This window comes from Hippoglossus stenolepis, chromosome 18 (genome assembly GCF_022539355.2).
Source record: "Hippoglossus stenolepis isolate QCI-W04-F060 chromosome 18, HSTE1.2, whole genome shotgun sequence".
In the NCBI taxonomy this organism is placed as follows: domain Eukaryota; kingdom Metazoa; phylum Chordata; class Actinopteri; order Pleuronectiformes; family Pleuronectidae; genus Hippoglossus; species Hippoglossus stenolepis.
The window spans coordinates 19,439,675-19,457,985 of NC_061500.1; the positions used below are offsets into that span (position 1 = coordinate 19,439,675).

General features: G+C 41.1%; 1 protein-coding gene across 2 annotated transcripts in view; it reads right to left on the reverse strand.

Moving 5' to 3' along the window:
* The window catches only part of grk3 (G protein-coupled receptor kinase 3), a 60,732-nt gene that overhangs the window by 11,537 nt on the left and 30,884 nt on the right, over window positions 1-18,311 (reverse strand). For both annotated transcript variants that reach the window (XM_035184271.2, XM_035184272.2), the window contains exons 5-16: window positions 17,420-17,494; window positions 15,418-15,479; window positions 15,270-15,321; window positions 13,887-13,978; window positions 13,683-13,782; window positions 13,495-13,573; window positions 12,415-12,545; window positions 11,382-11,476; window positions 10,040-10,147; window positions 4,525-4,591; window positions 947-1,047; window positions 442-508 (exon numbers count right to left, since the gene is read on the reverse strand). In XM_035184271.2, coding sequence (XP_035040162.1) covers window positions 442-508; window positions 947-1,047; window positions 4,525-4,591; window positions 10,040-10,147; window positions 11,382-11,476; window positions 12,415-12,545; window positions 13,495-13,573; window positions 13,683-13,782; window positions 13,887-13,978; window positions 15,270-15,321; window positions 15,418-15,479; window positions 17,420-17,494 — 1,029 coding nt within the window. The remainder of the gene's footprint in view (window positions 1-441; window positions 509-946; window positions 1,048-4,524; window positions 4,592-10,039; window positions 10,148-11,381; window positions 11,477-12,414; window positions 12,546-13,494; window positions 13,574-13,682; window positions 13,783-13,886; window positions 13,979-15,269; window positions 15,322-15,417; window positions 15,480-17,419; window positions 17,495-18,311) is intronic.

Consider the following 18,311-nt stretch of genomic DNA (forward strand, 5'->3'; position numbering starts at 1 on the left):
TAGTTCCCTTAAATTTAATCTAGTACCAAATTGCACACAATTATATGTATCTAAGTCTCCTAAATGTGCCTAATTCTTTTCCATCAGGATCAAGTAATTATTTGCTGGGAAATCAGTTAAAATATCAATAAATGTGTTGTCTTGAAAAAAAAAAATTATTAGGTCCATCCCCTGATCCAGATCCACACCACAATTTAATGGGATCTTCCCTGACCCTTTTCCACAAGTCTGTGGTAATCCATCCTCTAGTTTTTACGTAATCCTGCTAATAAACAAACGCTGATAAAATCATAACCTTCTTGGTGGAGGTAAAAAAAATTCGACTGGATTCAGTATCCACAATATCGACTTAATGAAGATTTTAGCTGTAAAAAAAACAAAAAAACACCTGCAGCACAAAGATCAAAAGATGATGAAAAGAAGAAAATGAAGCTCACTCACCTTCTGGAGGTACACCTGCTGCCAGTCAATGCCTTTGAAAAACTGATGCTCCTTCACCTCAGGGGCTCTGCATGTGTACATGTGTGATAGAGAGAAAGAGGGGGTTCAAAAATATGTTCATTAAAATTTGTACACTAGGTGGCAGTGTTTACCACATGACTTCCCCTCTGACAAACACTCACAATCCTGCTATTTAGCCAAATACCCAGTGCAGACAGTGATCCATCACTCCGGTTTAGTCCTAAGCTGATGCAAAATGACAGGGCTGATGAAATTAGTTATGAACTCGTCTTCCATCGGATCACTTGATGTCTTGTCTCTGTCTGATTTCACTGGGCTGTAAACCACACCACCCACTGTTTTTGGCCTTAATGAGCACATCTAACAAAATCTGTCTGATTGATGAATTCATTCCCACGCCCGTGGATATGAACGCTGAGATGTGACGGGGCTTAATGTGCACTTTATCCTTGTGTGCGTGTGCGTGTGTGTGTGTGTGTCGTACCCTCGGCCCTGGCAGCCGAGCCTCTTGGACACATCCCTCTGCAGCAGCCCCTCCAGCAGATCTTTGAGCTCTGCAGTGAAAGAGTCTGGCAGCTCCACATTCTGCAGGAGAAAGAGGGAGAGATGAAGAGGGGGAGAGAGTGAAAGTGAGGAATAGGGAGTTTGAAAATAGATCAACATCCTTTGCATCTATTACTATAGATGGCACAGGTTTTCAGTCCTGTCTACCATCAGGGCAAATACCTGTATGTGAAAGTAATGAAGAAGGCTCATGTTTATGGGATGTAATAATTATCAATACATATTGATCGTGCAGCATGAAAAGCTTATGTAAATAGATTTAGTTACACTACAACAATTGTCTGCAATGAAAATCTGATATATCATCACCATTAAATAACGTCACATTGAGTCTATTGAGTAAGGTATCATTCTGAATTGCTGAGCGTATTAATAAGCAGGACAAAACTATTATCTTCAACACTGGCAAGCATCCATCTCTGTCATTTCAGGCAGTGCATTTTCTTAAAAGGGATAGTTCACCCAGAAATGAAAATTCACTAATTTTGTACCCAGCCCTATGCCGATGGGGGGGTGGATGAAGTGTTTGAGTCCACAAAACACTTTCACAAAAAATAACATGCCTCCATATTGCTTGTGTGGTGTCAACCAAGTGTCCGGAAGCCCCGACATTTATATTCAAAACGAGGTAATTTAAGTCTAAAAGTTCACCAGATGTGGCTAGGTTGCGGACGATAGCATTTCCGACGGTCCCTGAATGCACCTCGTTGGAAGCTATGAGCAGACATTTAGTCTAAAAACTTGGTGTAAATGACCTCGTTTCGAGTCGAATATGAATGTTGGGGCTTCCGGACACTTGGATGACACCACACGAGCAGTATGGAGGCATTTTATGGTTTTTCTGTTGTTTTATTACGTCCGAAGTAGGACTAACTCTTGACATTAATTGAATTGGATTCTGCTCGAGCAAATTTTACCCCTGACACTCCAGAAGTGTTTTGGCATAGGCATAGGGGTTAGGAGATAATGAGTGAATTTTCATTTTTGGATGAACTATCCCTTTATTGTCCCTCCCTCAGCTCTCCAGTGGCCCCTGGTAAGGTCACAGTCAGAAAACCTCTAGTACAGCACTAGTCCGCCTCCACCCTTTTATTTCATTCTATTTTTTTTTTTTTGCTGACAGATTTTACTCAGCAGCTTGGTGGAGATGTCTCAGAGTTCAGATGTGCCATCTATCAGGATCTGCTCCATCCCTCCTCCTATCCATCTCTTCCTGTCCTGCAGCTCACTTCTCAGCCTTTTCACTGCTGTCTGCTTCTATCGTGTTTATGTAATGAGACAATTCATCATGTTTAATAAACACTAAGACATAAAGAGCAGTATTTTTAGCCTGGTCGGGGCTGGGTTGAAGGCCCCCCCCCTCTCTGTAACTGTCTCTCTCCCTCACACATGCACACACGCCGACGAGGATTAAGGGGATAAATCAGAGTAAGTGGCTGGATTAAAATCCTAATCTGGATTTATTGTGATATGAAAGATCATACTTTCTCTGTCTGGAGGTTCTGCTCAACCAAACAGCTCCTGTGTGTGTGTGTGTGTGGATGAGGGCGCAGGGTGCAGCTATCCCATCTCAGTTGTTCCATGTCCTGACAAAACCCATTAACGGACACAGATTCTTGACGCCGTCCACCGTAATGGACGAGTGCTGCTGGCGCGCAGAGTGAAGAGGAGCAAAGCTGTGGTGAAAATTCCCTGTTCAGTTTGTCTTTGTGAATGTGTCTGTGCTCCAACATGAGTCGCCTTTTCACAACTCCAGCTTGGATTTGAAGAGGAAAGAAATGGGGTGGGCGAGAGGAGATATGTCACTGGGTGGGCTCAATGAACACTATTCATCTCGTGTGTTTGCCAAATCTGACCAATGACATCAAGAATCTCAACAGTATATTCTTTAAACAGAGAATGACGAGCTAAATGCACTTTGTACTGAATACTGTCTCACAAAACGCCTGGAGTGCTGCAATCTTCTAATAAGAAAACAACACACACACACACACACACACTCTTTTTTTCCCCTGATCCAAGTATTTTAACAATGTCTTTCTTCCCATAGCCAGTCTGACCCCATACTTAACTGACCTTACTTAAATGATGATTATATTAAGTGTTACTTAAACACAGTTGGTGCAGACTTATTAATCTCACAGACTATATTTATACAAACTTCTTGTTTCAAACACTGAAGTTTCTGCTTCAAAAACATAAAGTCCTTGAGTTTCATTTATTGAAGTGATATTAACGTTCAGTTTGGAGAATAGCCCCCATACTTGACACTAAGATGTCTCACTCTGCTGGATTTGTTGGAGCTGCAAAAACACTTGCACACGGTGTTGCTACAGAGTGACAGTTCTCCTCTTGCAAACTATAAAACTTGCCATCATTCATTACTATGTATAATTTTATATAATTGAAAAAAAGAGGCTATGAAACACACTTGCCACGGTTTTCTTTAAATCATTCAGGAAAGAAAGTGGTGAATTTGGATGAATCCCACATCTCAGCTTTTTGCACAGGGCATGCTGTAATCAAAACCTATAAAGCCTCTTTATCTGGACATGCTTCAGCACATTAATTAACAATGTGCATTCTTCCACAAATTCCATTCTTCCTGTCAGACACTTCCTGAAACGTCACATCTCCTTGTTTTTGACTTGCTGCCCCAAGGTCTCCACATCACATTGAAGTATGTTGCATACGAGACCAGGACTCAAACGCTGAGGTTATGAACTGAGACTTGAGCTGAGCACAATCTGCACAGTGAAGCTGAAACATCCCAGTAAAGGATCAAGGCACATTTCTGAGCGGATGGGGACTTGAAACTTAATTAAAAACACACAAAGTCAAAACTGATGAGAACTAATTCATTATGCAGCTACTTTATTCTTTCTTTTTTAAACAATGCCTGGACCACAGTTCCCTGACTCCCTGAGCAAACCTGTGCTGAATGTGACTACAAATCCGTTTGACCCAGGGGGTGTACTTTAGCTGTTCCAACTTTGCTGATAGATCAGTTTATCTAAGCCGAGTATCTGTCATATGCTTCATCTCCTGTGTCTTCCCATGACACAGGAAAGTAAACAGACGGCCGGGTGTTGAATGGTAGCAGTCAGACACACTAAAGGATGACCCAAAGATTTGCACAACAATGACATTCATCTCTGTCAAGGATGTGAAGCTAGAACGGATGAAAAGTGGCACCAGAATGTGGCTCACACTGACACAACTGTGTCTTGCAAGTAGCGTGCATCAGGTACCCTTATAGTGTTTGTTCACACACAATACAGTATACATAGGGATTTAACATCTGTGTGCATTTTGTATTACTGTAAAGTAAACACAGGCCAAACCCATATGTTCAGGGCTAAGTAAAGACTCCTATGTGCTTTAAAGTGTGTTTACTCATAGACTCCTTGCAACAGATGTATCCGCCATTGTGTACACCTTGTGTCAGTGCTGTACCACTGACTCGTAGCAAACATGCTGCATGTAGATGTGTCTTACCATGGTGAGGGTCATGCGGTCAATCTCATGCTTGTCTTTGGTCTTGTGCTGTCTGAATGGACTGTGCCTGAGCAGGAGAAGGGAGAGAGAGAAAGAGACAGATACTGACACTCTTGACTATACAATGTAGATGATGGGAAAGGGGAGGGTGAGGTGAGGTGAAGAAGGACATTATGAGGAGGGATGGGAGCTGGACGTGCAGCACAGCAAGAGGAAGAAAAATCCAGAGTAAATCACACACTCACTGCAATCAGCCAATTAGCCACCTGCGGGTCAAAATGCGGAGACTGGGAGCTTTGAGGGAGTTTGAGAGCGTTAACAACCGGTACTGGAGGAAAACTGCAGAAACTGCTTTTAATTCAGAGTCCAACAAAATTGGGAGGATTCGTCTCTTCACTGCTCACTGCTCATCTACTCTGCATGTGGAGTAGTTGCCCTCATATTTAACATGATAGTGTGTACATATGTTGTCACCATGACTGCCTCACAACTGTGCAAGATGCAGTCACAGCATTTTACAGGTGTGTTATTGAAATCCCACTGAAGATGGGCGTGGTCCGACCCATTAATACCAAGTACTGATGTAGTGATGACCACCAAGTACTTGTGTAATGATGCAGTGAGTACTACCGAGTACTCCTACGTTGGCATATGTTTTGATGGGATCACAGCTGGCGATTAAGAGCCACAATTTACACAGAAAGGCCAATAGTATGTCCAACATCTATGCACAATTCATTCCTTGTTTTCTGTTAGCTCTATAACATTAAGCAAAGCCACACATCATTGAATATGTTTTGAACATTTTTCCTTTTTTCAGGAAATTGTGTACTTCAAAAAGCTTAGAAAATAAAAATTCTTCAAAAATGGTCATATTTATAGTTACTATTAGAAGTAGGTGACAAGATAATTTAATAAAAAAGACTACTGACAGGACAGGGACATACGATCCGATTTAACCTGGGACACTGCCCTGACTGTGCCTACTTTTATTTTAAAGCCCAAAGAGAAGTATCACTAACTGAATCAAAGTCTGACAGAAGTATGAAGTTGCCATGGAGTCTGTTAGTCATGGGCTAAATCTTGAACCAAGTTACAAGGAGCCTCTTTTCCACTGACTCCTAAATGGAGCTTGGGAAGTTACATTGAAAAGTCTTCCTTTGTGTTTGAATATGACTCAGTTTTGGCTCCAGGGAGGTTCAAAATTAATGTTAGATGCAATGTGAAGGTTTTAAAGTAAAATAATTGCCTCCATGAGCTGTGTCAAAGCCGCCGATGCAGCTCCAATTATAATCATAATATTTTAACAACAGACATTCAGTTAATTCTTACCAAGATTTACTAACGTGGCATGAATCGGGTGGTCTGCAACAACACCAACATGTCACATTTAATTATTCTGATATTTAGGGTTTCTTTTCAAGGCCGTAGTCATGAAGTGAACATGGGGGGGGGACCAAAATCTCACAAGTCATTATTTTTATGTATTTTGTTATTTAAAACAATGTTTAATACTGTAATGTAAGTCTAATGTGTGCTTGGTAATATAAACATGTTTATGTGTATTATATATAATATCACGCACACCATCCTCAAATCGGAAGTAGTAGAACAGCGTCTTATGCAACTAGCCAATAGCTAGTTAACAATCGCGACGAGCAGCAAAAATATGCTGACCAGTTGTGTTTGGATGTCTGTTTATGCTCGAAAACAGCAAAGCCACAAGCAACACTCATTAAAAGAAGATGTATCTGCCGCTGTTTTTATTTTTGTGCTTAAAGTTAGCGCTAGCATTAGATGGAAGAGTGGCGCCGTATACAGACGTATGCAGTGACGTCATGACATGGACCTTTGAACGACACTGGCCTATGGAAAGGCAACTGCGAACCAGCACTAGCACCAGCCTGGAACTGGAACCTGGTTCACGTTGGTGGAAAAGGGATATTGGACAAACCGCATGCAGAGCTGCCAGAAACAGTATACGAGCTGCACTACACCATAATTCTTTTGCTTGTCGTCATAGCACAACAGTTTTATTATTGTTATTCATCAGCCTGTTTACAATTCAGTTTATTGGGGGGACAATTTGACCATATTTAAACATTGGGGGGGACATGACTATTATGACTACTGCCCTGTTTCTTTTAGTTTTCGCAGCACATTAGCGCATCCTGCATGTGTGCTCCAGGAATGTGTTGTATAAACCCCCCACCACCACCAGGCTGATCCAGAACTAGACTCCTCTGCCCTGTTCTGATCTCTTACTGAAGGAACAGCAACTCAGTGGCAGTTTTATAGCTGTTGAACACGTTATGAACTAGCACCACCTCGTGAATAGGTCTCATACAAGTTAAGTCAAGTCTTTTCAGAGGGTCTGAAAAGAACTGACTCTGAAGCTTTATACACACAAAGCTTTTGGATAAAAATGTATAAATGTTACTCTTTGGCGTGCAGTGTTAGAAACATGGCAGCAGATGGGATGAAATTATTGGATAGATGAGATGTTAATACTATAGGTACTTGACATGTAGGAGCATCATTCATTTCTTAACCATGACAAATATCTAATATGTAACTGATAAGGGCTGGGCAGTATGTTTTTTTCACAACTGAGAGGCAGAAGATTTAAAACAATTATATGGATTATATAATTGTTTATATCCATAAATACTTTTGTTATATAGCTACTGAAGACAATTACATTGTGATACCTCTTGTTATCATCTTATTAAGCTGGATAACTATGTTATTAAAAGAGAATTTAGAAATGTGTCTGTTACCCTAAAAGGCAGAAGGACTCCAGGTACAGGGCCCGGGAAGAAAATATAACTCCTAGTAAAGAACTTTTTCATAAGGTCGGAAGACGTTCAGTGAGGCAGTTTGGGGCAAAATTGTTTGTCTGAATGCGGAGAATCGATTTCGGGAGCAGAGCAGCGACATTGGAGATTTCTTAGGGAGGTAAAGTGAGTTGAGGTAAGGAACAATAAACACTGGCATAGATTTTTTTTTTTTTACAGGCAATCAAGAGAAGACTCCTTCAGAGGCCCATATATCAAGCCAACGAATTTATGAGCCTCTGCATCCAAGACACAAAGAGCACCATACGCCGCTCTACAGCTGAGGACGGTAGTTGCGTTAATCAATACATCAAAATCCCAACTTTAGGGTTGTAATCAGACAACTTATTCCAGGATCCATTTAACCGTGTGTGATAAAGCATGGAAAGTTTAAAGAGTATTCAAAGGTTTCTGACTGGAATGTTGAGTTTTGTGGATAAAGATTCATTTTCCAGCAGTTACTCCAACAGGCCATCATACTCAAGTTCATGAAGGAGCAAAATATCGGACCTATCAGATCATTTCGATGGGTACATCTTTTTTTATTTCCCCATATTGGAAGGTGCCACATCTCATCGCTGAAGAGATGCATATTAATTATTATTATGGTTTTTATTATACTATATATTATAATACCTATTATATTATACTATATTATAGGGTATATATTACTTATTTATCTTATTCAATTGTTATTCTATTGTTATTTAATTATTTTTGTTGTTTTGGTAACATAAATTATTACTATTATATTATTATTACTACCACAGTACAAACACCACATCCTTTCGTCTTTCCGCTCCACATCACTCCACTTCAGACCACAGCTATATAACCAAGCCAATTAAACATGGACATATACCATGGACTCATGCAGACGTTGCTCGCTTGCATTGCAAACACACACACACACACACAACACACGCGCACGCACGCATGTTTCCATTTCACAAAAGAAAATTGTTGTGAATTGTGAACTTGGATCGGAAAATTGTGTCGATTGCTTCACAGACCTCCAAAATAGCCGACATGCAGTGTATGAAAAAATAACCTGGGTTGTGTGGACAAGCTCAGTCCTGCAGCCGACTCGGATCTCACAACTTCGGGCATTGGTGTGTTGGAAAGCAGGCTAAAACTCACGGGTGCTAGTGCCTGTAGCACTGTCAGGAATCATTTCAAAGTGACACAGAGACATTGGAATAGCTGAATTTCCTGGAGTTAAGGACTAAAATGAAGCTCGTCATTGTGAACCTTTCTTGCTCTTCTGTGACAGGTGGGGTTAGAGGTTCAAATGTCAGGGAGTTACTCACTGCTTATTACCATTAAATCTGCATCTCACGATCCAGATCAAGTGTAACTACTAATGTAGGGTTATTCTGCTATGCACGTCTGTGGAATGTTTCGATTCTAACAGCACAACACAATTAGATGACAGTGTATCTGTTTACTTAACATTGTAACAGTCTGTCACAGACTTAAGGTGCATTTTTCAAACTGATTTCTTGATTTAGTCTTTAATCATATTCTGGTCCATCTACTACATTAGAAAAAAAATGTCCTGCAGCCAAACCTACTTGCCGACCCCTGATTTACATGATACTGTGATGTATGTATTATTATAACATGACATCAATGAACCATTTTTAAATGTCACAGTTATCACCAACACTAGTGCAAGACCACACCACTACTTTATTTGTGGATGGTAAAATGTGTGTGCACAGATCGCCTGATACGCTCGAAGGTAACAGGTTACATTTGTGTGTGGCATTCATGGACTCTTCACCTGCTCTTCACTTCTCCACCTCCACACAGATCCACAAATGTATGCTGCCTTTAAGTGCTGGTGGATACCTGGGATATCTGTGCTTTCAGTGAATTCATGTGTAATTCCAAAGTGGCAAAGATAATATAAAAAAAAAAAAGAAGAGATCATTACCCCTCGATTGGAACACACACGTTTATAAACTACAGACCTATAAATGTATATATATGTATAAATATATATATATGGTTTAAATAACCTTATGTTGGATCATGGTGTGCTGAGAAAACCTGAACCTAACCTATAACCAGTGTTGTGTCGGAGTCTGTTGTACAGTCAAAGTGCGTCTTCCTCCCGTTGGAATTTTTTAGGATTGTGTTGAAACACACAGCCAACCTTTCAGTGAAGACCAACACAGTGTTCAAACACACCGATTCAAACATCAATGGAAAGACACGTCACACGCTTTTTCTCCTTGCTCAGACCTGCCAACAACCCCTCTCTCTCTCTCTCTCTCTCTCTCTCTCTCTCTCTCTCTCTCTCTCTCTCTCTCTCTCTCTCTCTCTCTCTCTCTCTCTCTCTCTCTCTCTCTCTGAACACACACACACGCGCATCCCCCTTTTACCTGATTTCTGACCTACTGGGCCTGGACCTCTGGCATTTACACACTCGAGATCAAACAAGCACACACATACACACACATACAACATCAAACACACACCAAACAGACGACGAGCGAGCGAGCGAGAGATGCAGAGAACGGGGAGAGCAGATTCAAAGAGGTCTACTCAGAGTGGCAGAAGAGGTTTGAAAGCAGTACATGAAGTCAGGATGTGGTGGGAGTAAAGAGCAGAGAGGAGAAACAGAAGAGGAAAGATGAAAGGAGAGCAGAGAGAGAAGATGCAGTATTTACCCTCGGAGGAGTTTGAAGAGCATGCAGCCTAAGGAGAACCAGTCGGCGCTGCTGTCGTACGCCGTCCCCTTCTGAAGAACCTCTGGAGCCATGTAACCATGAGTACCGCTGCAGCAAACACACAACAGGTTCATGTCAAACACACGCTCATTACTTTTTACAACTGCGAGAGCAGAATCACACACGACAGTCTCATTTGGACAGACTTCATATTAGAGGGGGAGGAGGTTGGTAATAAAACATTTCCCCTGTCCCTCGTAATAAAAGTTGTTGTTCTGGATGGTGTTTCTGCTACTCGCAAATTACGGAAGCTTGATTTGTGAGACACCACAATATGCAGGAAAAGCATGTAACCATCCACGCACAAGCTTTTCACTCAACTAAAATAGAAGTGTATGATCTGGAAACTGGGAAAGGAGAAAAAAATGTTGTAAAAAAGTGTTGTCAAAGCAGAATCTACTTTTTTTCCCCTAACAAAATGGTTGAACACACGTGATGACGCAATGAGTGCTGAGGCAACATTAATCACTTGATCTGGCCCAAGAAATACCACTTCTTTTTTTTGGTTTGGTTTCGAACTACTTTATTGTAGACGTGTTCATACCGTTCATACACTTTAAAGTATAAATAATCATATATTCATAAAATACATGTAAGTGTAGTTTGAATCTAGTGTATCTAGTGTAAGATGAATTTTTGGTATTCCAACAAAATAAAACACTTTAAGGAACAAACTTTTTTTCAAGTTTCAGTGGCTGATTGGATCAACATTTAGATGATCAAGCTTACCTAATCAATATCCACAACCTGGAATGATTGATGCTGTTTGTTATGACAAAGTAGAATAACAGCTGGAAAAGGTTTTATTCTGATACCTGATCAGTCACATGCTGCTTTACCTCTGCTTTCTTGTACGGGCTAACAGAACAGTAGTGAAAGATCTATCCGGTTAGAAAAATTCTCTTCTACTTCTCACACTGCACTCTACTGAGCAGGTAGAAACAGTGCCTTGTGTAATATTTTTAATTTGGATTTATTACCAAAACAGGCATATGTGGTTTAGAAGTCATTCAAATTACTGACTGGTGCAGGTATATTTAAATCACTCTATCTCCCTCCGAGAGAGAGAAATCCTGGGAGAATGGGTTTTAACTCAAGCTTTTATCCAGTTGTATTTCCGTTAACCACTCACTATGCTGCCTTGGTTGGTTTTTACTGAGCCAACAAAGTCTCCATATCACCGCAGTGTGTGATTTCAAATGGCATTGTGTCACTCTGGAATCCAAGGCCTAACGTTCCCGCCTTGAACTGTTTGTGTAACAGAAGCTTCAGGAGCACTTACACACTGGCGTGGGGTTTCCTCTTGGAGAAGTCGCAAGCCAGGCCGAGGTCGGAGATACGAACATGGCCGTGTTCATCCAGTAGAATATTGGCTGGCTGGGAGGGGGAACACAGACACATCGTCACAGAGGGACAGACAGGGTGATAGCCATGGAGAAAACAAGAGAAAAGATCTCAGGGATAGAAAACAATGTTTGAGTCACAATTTAAGTTACAATTTCCGCTCAACAGGAGAAAATTCTGTGTGGATACAAGTAATAAAGTAAAGCCCCCCTGTCCTGGTTATCCTCTGCTGTTTGGCCAAACTGTGACTCACTCAGTCTCCTTCCAACACTCAGTCTCTGAGTATTATCTGCATTGTTCTGCACTGTTTATTAAAGACCTAAAACTGTTCCCTGACTTCCAGCAAAATATATCTATTATTATGGCAACCAGTCCAAACAGGGGACTTGGAGGAAAAACAGAGGACAGTTGAAAACATGGCTGATCTAAATCTATGGCTTTGAAACAGTACGTGTGGGGGTGTATCAGTGGACTGTGATGTTCAGGGTTCTACTCCATTTCACTTGTCATTCCTCTCTCTCTGTCATGATTTACAACATTCTCTACAACACAAGTACGACATAGCATCTCTTCTGAGCAGGGCTGCAACTAATGATTGCTCTCAGCTCCAAGTCCATTGGTTCCTACTGCAAATGTAAATGTTCTAAACAGGAGCTCAATGTAGTTTTTGGCAAACATTCATAACTGATTGGTTGGTTAATTTATTTGGAAATTATCATCAATCAATTTTTTTTACCAAGTCTAAGTTTAAAGATGTATTGTGTGCATGTGTCTGTGTGTATGTCAGCATCAACAGCGAAGTGGGGGCGAGAGAGAAAACATGAATGGGCATATATTCATCCATCTAGACCCTTGTCCCTGTGGTGAAAACAGTTACTGAGTTACTGCAAAATGTCATAACTCAGAGGGAACGTTCCTGCAGTAAAAATACAGCTTCAAAGAAGACAATGGAAACAGAGTGAGAGATTTACCTTCAGGTCTCTGTAGACAACGAATCGGTTGTGCATGTGTTCCAGACCCAGGATGATTTCAGCTGCGTAGAAACGCATCTCTTTCTCACTGAACACGCCGTGCTGAGACAGATGGTAGTGCAGGTCGCCCCCTAAACACAAACACGCACACACAGGCAGGAAGAGACACATACACCACAAGGTGCGTAAGCATGACCTCATAACAACTCATGTCCCAATCAATATCTGTCAATAAGTTGGGGTAATCTTCTCAGGGGAGAAAATTAGAACCACTCAGAAGCCTGCTATGACTCTTTTCTCCAACCCAAGGGTCTCAGCTTTAACATGTATCGACTTACTGTACTCATAGCACAACTGCACACTGTATGATGTTCAGCTTTGACTTTAAAAGGTGAGTCAGGCTTTGATTGTGAGACTGTCTGGGAACGCTGAGTGGAGCCTCTGATGAAGCTAAGAAACTGGCTGGTCAGCGACAGGATGAGTAATCCAATCTTTCGCTCTTTCCTTTTCATTTTCATTTTTTGGGGGCATGTGTGCCTTTACTTGACAGGAACAGTGAGGACAGACAGGAAATGGGGAAAAGAGAGAGGGGGAATGACATGCAGTAAGAGCACTGGTCAAACCAGGCATCTGTGTCTGTGAAGTCAGCGCCCTCACCATTCCGCTGTCAGATCATCCAGTGATTAAAACTCAGTCTCAGAACTCACTGGGTAGGGCCGGAGTTTAATGAAGACGCGTGCATGTGTGTGTGATCCTGTACTCGTACCTTGTGAGGACCATTTTAAGCATAGACCCTACAGAGTGAGGACATTTTGGCCGGTCCTCACTTCTTCAAGTGGTTGTTTGAGGTGTAAAGGGGTTTTAGGGTTAGGGTTAGAATAAGGTTTAGATTAAGGCATTTAGTCTAGATGGTTAGGGGCTAGGGAATGCATTATGCCAATGAGTGTCCTCACTAAGACAGAAGTACAAAACGTGCATGTGTATGTGTGTGTGTATGTTGTGTGTGTGTGTGTGTGTGTGTGTGTGTGTGTGTGTGTGTGTGTGTGTGTGTGTGTGTGTGTGTGTGTGTTGTCACCTTACCGTTCATGAGGTCCAGGATGAAGCACAGCTTGTCAGGGGTGTGAAAGGCGTACGTCATACATACGATGAATGGGCAGTCCTAAGGACAAAGAGAGTCAGGAGTAAAGTAAGTTTTTTATTCAAATTAATCTAGTCGTGTAGAATAATGGAGCAGCATGGCATGGGAACTATTCAAACGCATCACTCACCCCTGTGCTGACTAATGACAGCATGATTCTCTCATTGAGCGCTAGAGTCTCCCCCTGCTTCATCTTGATCCTCTTCTTGTCCAAACACTTCATGGCATACCTGACATTAGAATGACAAAACAGCCACGGTATGATTGTGTGTTTTTTTCCCCTCCAAGCTGTATTTCACTCTTATCCATCGACCGTGCGTGCAGCTTTTCTTACATCTTCCCCGTGTCGGCCTTCCTGCAGCCATACACCTCTCCGAAGCCACCCCTGCCGATGATCCGATGCACACTGAAGTCATTCATGGTCAGCTGAAGGAGGAGTGAGAGTGAACATGTGAGTCTACTGTGGGGGTAGCTGATAAATCGATCAATAATGACCCAGAATTTTTAAAAGTCCGAAATATTGCAGGGTGGTTGTGTGCCTTCGCCAAGCAGCACAGTTTCCATCTATATAAGCAAAATTTCAAGACTCATCATATGAAGTCACCATGACCTTTGGCCACCAAGATCTAATCATTTAACCCGTGACTCTGAGTGAACATTTGTGCCAAATTTAAAAGATTGCCCATGAGTTGATCCAGAGATATACCATTCACAAAGCCAATCATGTGTTCTGAGGTCAAAGTGACCTTGGGCTTTTGACCTAGACCAACAAAATCTAATTAGCTCATCTTTGAGTCCAAGTGAATGTTTGTACCAAATTTGAGGACTTGAGGACATTCCCTCAAGCCTCACCTTGAACTTGACCTCTAATCTCTGACCAGAGTCCAAGTGAAGGTTTCTAACCTGAAGTGCATCTTGGGAGGTGCAATTCACGTCCACCTCAGAGAACCAGATATTTTGTGATATTTTTATTGTCTTTTTACTTCTGGAATGACTAGTGTCTGAAATGCATCCTATCATTTAAGAACTCTATTGTCAGTTATTATTAAATGAGCGTGTTTTATATTATTAGTGTTCTGGCTTCATGTTGCTACCTTTGCATCCTTACTTATGACATTTAAGGTCCAGAGCAAAGCCTGGACTCTTCCCGCCCATGAGCACCACAATATTTCTGTGTGAGCTCTTTGCGTCACAGCAGAAAATAAATAAACACTTAGGTGTGGTGACTTGACACGTGTGACTTGCTGGAGCACACATTGTTGAGTCACTAAGGTTGTCCAGTGAATGAGGTACCTGACAGCCCATGTGACGTAATGTTTACACCTCTTGGCGCAATTATATTAAGTCAGTGTGAATGTGAAATGGACTGGAACTAAAAGATGGCAGTGAGTTTTTATTTCTTCTTTTTGGTCCGGAGCAGAAATGTTTTTAAGGGGGTGGGAAAGAGTCAGTGTGCAAAGGTAATGTAGAGTTAAAAATCCCCCAAGAGCATGAAGGGAACTGTAGTTTTAAAACGAGCATGATTATCCCCCCAAATATAAGTGAGTGACTATCTGTGTTGCATGTTATCATTCACATACAGATATCTGTCCTCTGTTAAATACCTGTGGACACACTGGCAAAGCCTTAGTCCCAAAAAGATTTGTTTTCTTCTTCTCTTGTGGACAGCATGAATCAAGCTACAGGTGTGAAAGCAGCAGTCAAAGCTTGTACTCACGTGAATGTTGAGCTCCACATTCTTCCACTGGCAAAAGCGAGTAAACTTATCACTAAGGGAAAAAGAGGAGAGGCAATAAAATGTGAATATACTGTGATGTGTTGAACGAACGGTGAAAGTTCCTCCACCTCTGACGTCTCGGTCTTACCTCTCAATGAACTTCTGGAAGATATTCCCTCTCAGGCTGTCACAGATCTCCACTATGTATGGCTGCAAGGGGGCAGACACATAAACAACAGCTCAGCTCCAGTGTTTCTCTGCAGCGTTTCGTCTGCTCTGGCGCCTCAGTAACTATGTGATAAAAATTCTTGACAAATGTATGTGAATATATCTTCTTTGCATTGTTATGATGACTGAACCGGACTCCAGGTTGTCGGCCTCTGACACATTTTCTGGGGTCCGACCTTGTCAAACGTCTGCTGTGAAGCAAACTCCTTTCACAGAAACTCTCACTGAACAGACACAGACACCTCTATGTTCCAGCTGAGTGTAAAACTTGAGGAACCCTGAAGTCTAACAAATATATACAGGAAATAGGTTGATGTAATATCTCTGACAGAAAGTTCACTCACGGGATCATTTTACTGAGCAAAAGCCATGTTAGAATTTAAAAGAGGGATTTGTTGACTAGATTTGCTGCTGAAAGAAAACGTCTGTTGTTTCTCTTCTGTATTTTATTTTACTTGGTGGCTTTTTGGCAACTGATTCTTTGCACTGCACTAAATATGTAATGAACCGGAGAATGAGCGGTATAAATATACTGTTGATAGAGCTGGAAAACATAACTAGGAATTAGTGCTGGGCGAAAGGAGTGATTTTTTTTTATAAGAAACATTTCCTCCAGAAGGAAATGAGAAACTGACAAACTGTCGACAGAGCACGTTGCTGGACAATGTGTCTGCAGCCAATCACGTCACAGAAACAAAGCACACACAAGCACGCCACATGCTGCCGTGTTGGTATTAAGAGCTGAATAGAAAAGCAGCAGAGAAGATGAAGACCTGCTTTGGGTAAATGAGGTAACAAAACGTCAGTGGTGTGGAGATACTTTGTCTACTTAAAGCTCCATCTAGAAACACTGCGGACAGGGCCAGGTCACCAAGAGACATGCAACTTAAACTATTGTATTACATCTTGTATTAAATGTATCACATTTTTCATCCACTTTATTATTTTACTTTGCAAAATCATGTTTATGTGTCTTCAAATGATCATATTTTCTTCATGCTGTGCATTAGTGGCTCTATTTGTCTTACGTAATGTACATTTAAGTGCCTTGTTGTTGAAAAGCACTGTACAAATTAACTTGCTATGCAGAGCACAACCACTTACAGCCTCATCACCAGCAATTAGACCCAGCCCCTGGGCTGAAGATGCACTGCAGCAATAAACTTTTATTCTCTACTCCAAAACATAAATTTGCTGATACCCTAAATAACAAATGGAAGATTAAAACTGATCAAAGTATCGTTCCAAGATATAAATTTCACACTGCAGGATTTACTAGAATTTATACTCAACGGTTTTGTTTATGTAAACAGATTTTATTTTGTATGTTCAATGTCCACTAATAGGGAATTTAAAGCTAAAAGAAACTAAAAGAAAATGTGATCCTAAAATTGACTGATATGAAGATTGTGATGAAACAATTTGTCACATTGTCAGGCCATGACACAAACATAGTATTTTGACGAAGCACAGAAACTGAAGTTTAAAAATAAGCCCTGCAAAGTGTGTGTCTGTGAGTGTGTAATTTACACCCTCAAATGAGCTGAAGTAAAAAATATAAAACCATCATTTGAATTAGTCACTGTCAGTCAGAACACGGCCCCTGACACAAACCATTTGTTGTGCTGAGATTGTTTTCTGTGCCGTTTCATTTTGAATATAACATTTTCCATGTGAGACACTCACTTCACAGAAAAAGCTCAGATGTAGATAACAACACTTGAGCGGCAGCTGAACTCCGTTATAAGCTCATGTCATGATTTATTATGTCACAATGTCCGCTTTGAAACAGAACTTATATTTTGTCTCTTTGAAAATTAACAAATACATCAAACAAGCAATCATAGTTTCTGTATTTGTTGTTGTTCAATCTGAATCCAAAAGCACAGTGACAGAAAAAAAGATTCATTTAAGGTTTCTACCTGGAAGAGAGTTGGGGGAACCTGTTTCTTTGCCAAGTGACTCTGCACATGGTCCACTGCTTTCTTAGAGAACGGCTGAAAATAGAGAAAGAAAAGGAAGGGTCATTTAAAAAATGCAGCTTCACAAGTAATTTCAGTTCTGTTTTTTTCTGTTTAATGTAACACGACTAAGACTGTAAGAGACGCCTCTACCAAGAAGGACCAATACATATGTGTGTGTGTGTGTTTGTGTGTGCACATGAGTGGGGGATGTTCAATAACTTCCTGCCATTAGCAGCATGCACTAACTTAGCTTTACAAGAAAAAAAAAGTGTGGTCTGTGGTTAATTTGCATGGACTACTTTCAGATGCTTCTGTGAAAGGCGAAGTCATCACTCTGTGTTTCAATACATGACATTCAAATAGTAACTTCAAACTAATTACACTTTTTCTACTTTTTTACCATCTATAGAGTTTAGCTCCTTTTCAGACACTGAATTTGTACCAGCGCTGGCTTCATCCGGCCAAGAGACAGCTTTCTGTCACAGAGACGGAGTTGAGTTGTTGTTGAAATGCTGCTCGGTGCTCTATTCAGACACGACAGCACATTTACAGATAGAACCACAATGCTCAGCAGAGATATTTGGCACCTGAGAGCGAGGAGTTGAGAAGTTATGATGAGTGAAGGAGAAAGAGGAGTCTTTCTGTTCTCACACAGAAAAACGTACTTTGCCTTTACTGTTTTGATGAACCACCATGTATGTGAGGGGTCAAATCACTATCTTATAACAGAACTATCTGCTGCCTGCTTCGTAACGTCTGCGAGTGTGTTAGCATAAAACGACATGAATTCATTTTTGTTCACGTGCTCAATATGAGGCACTTTGCTGCATATTCATCATTTCACCCCTGA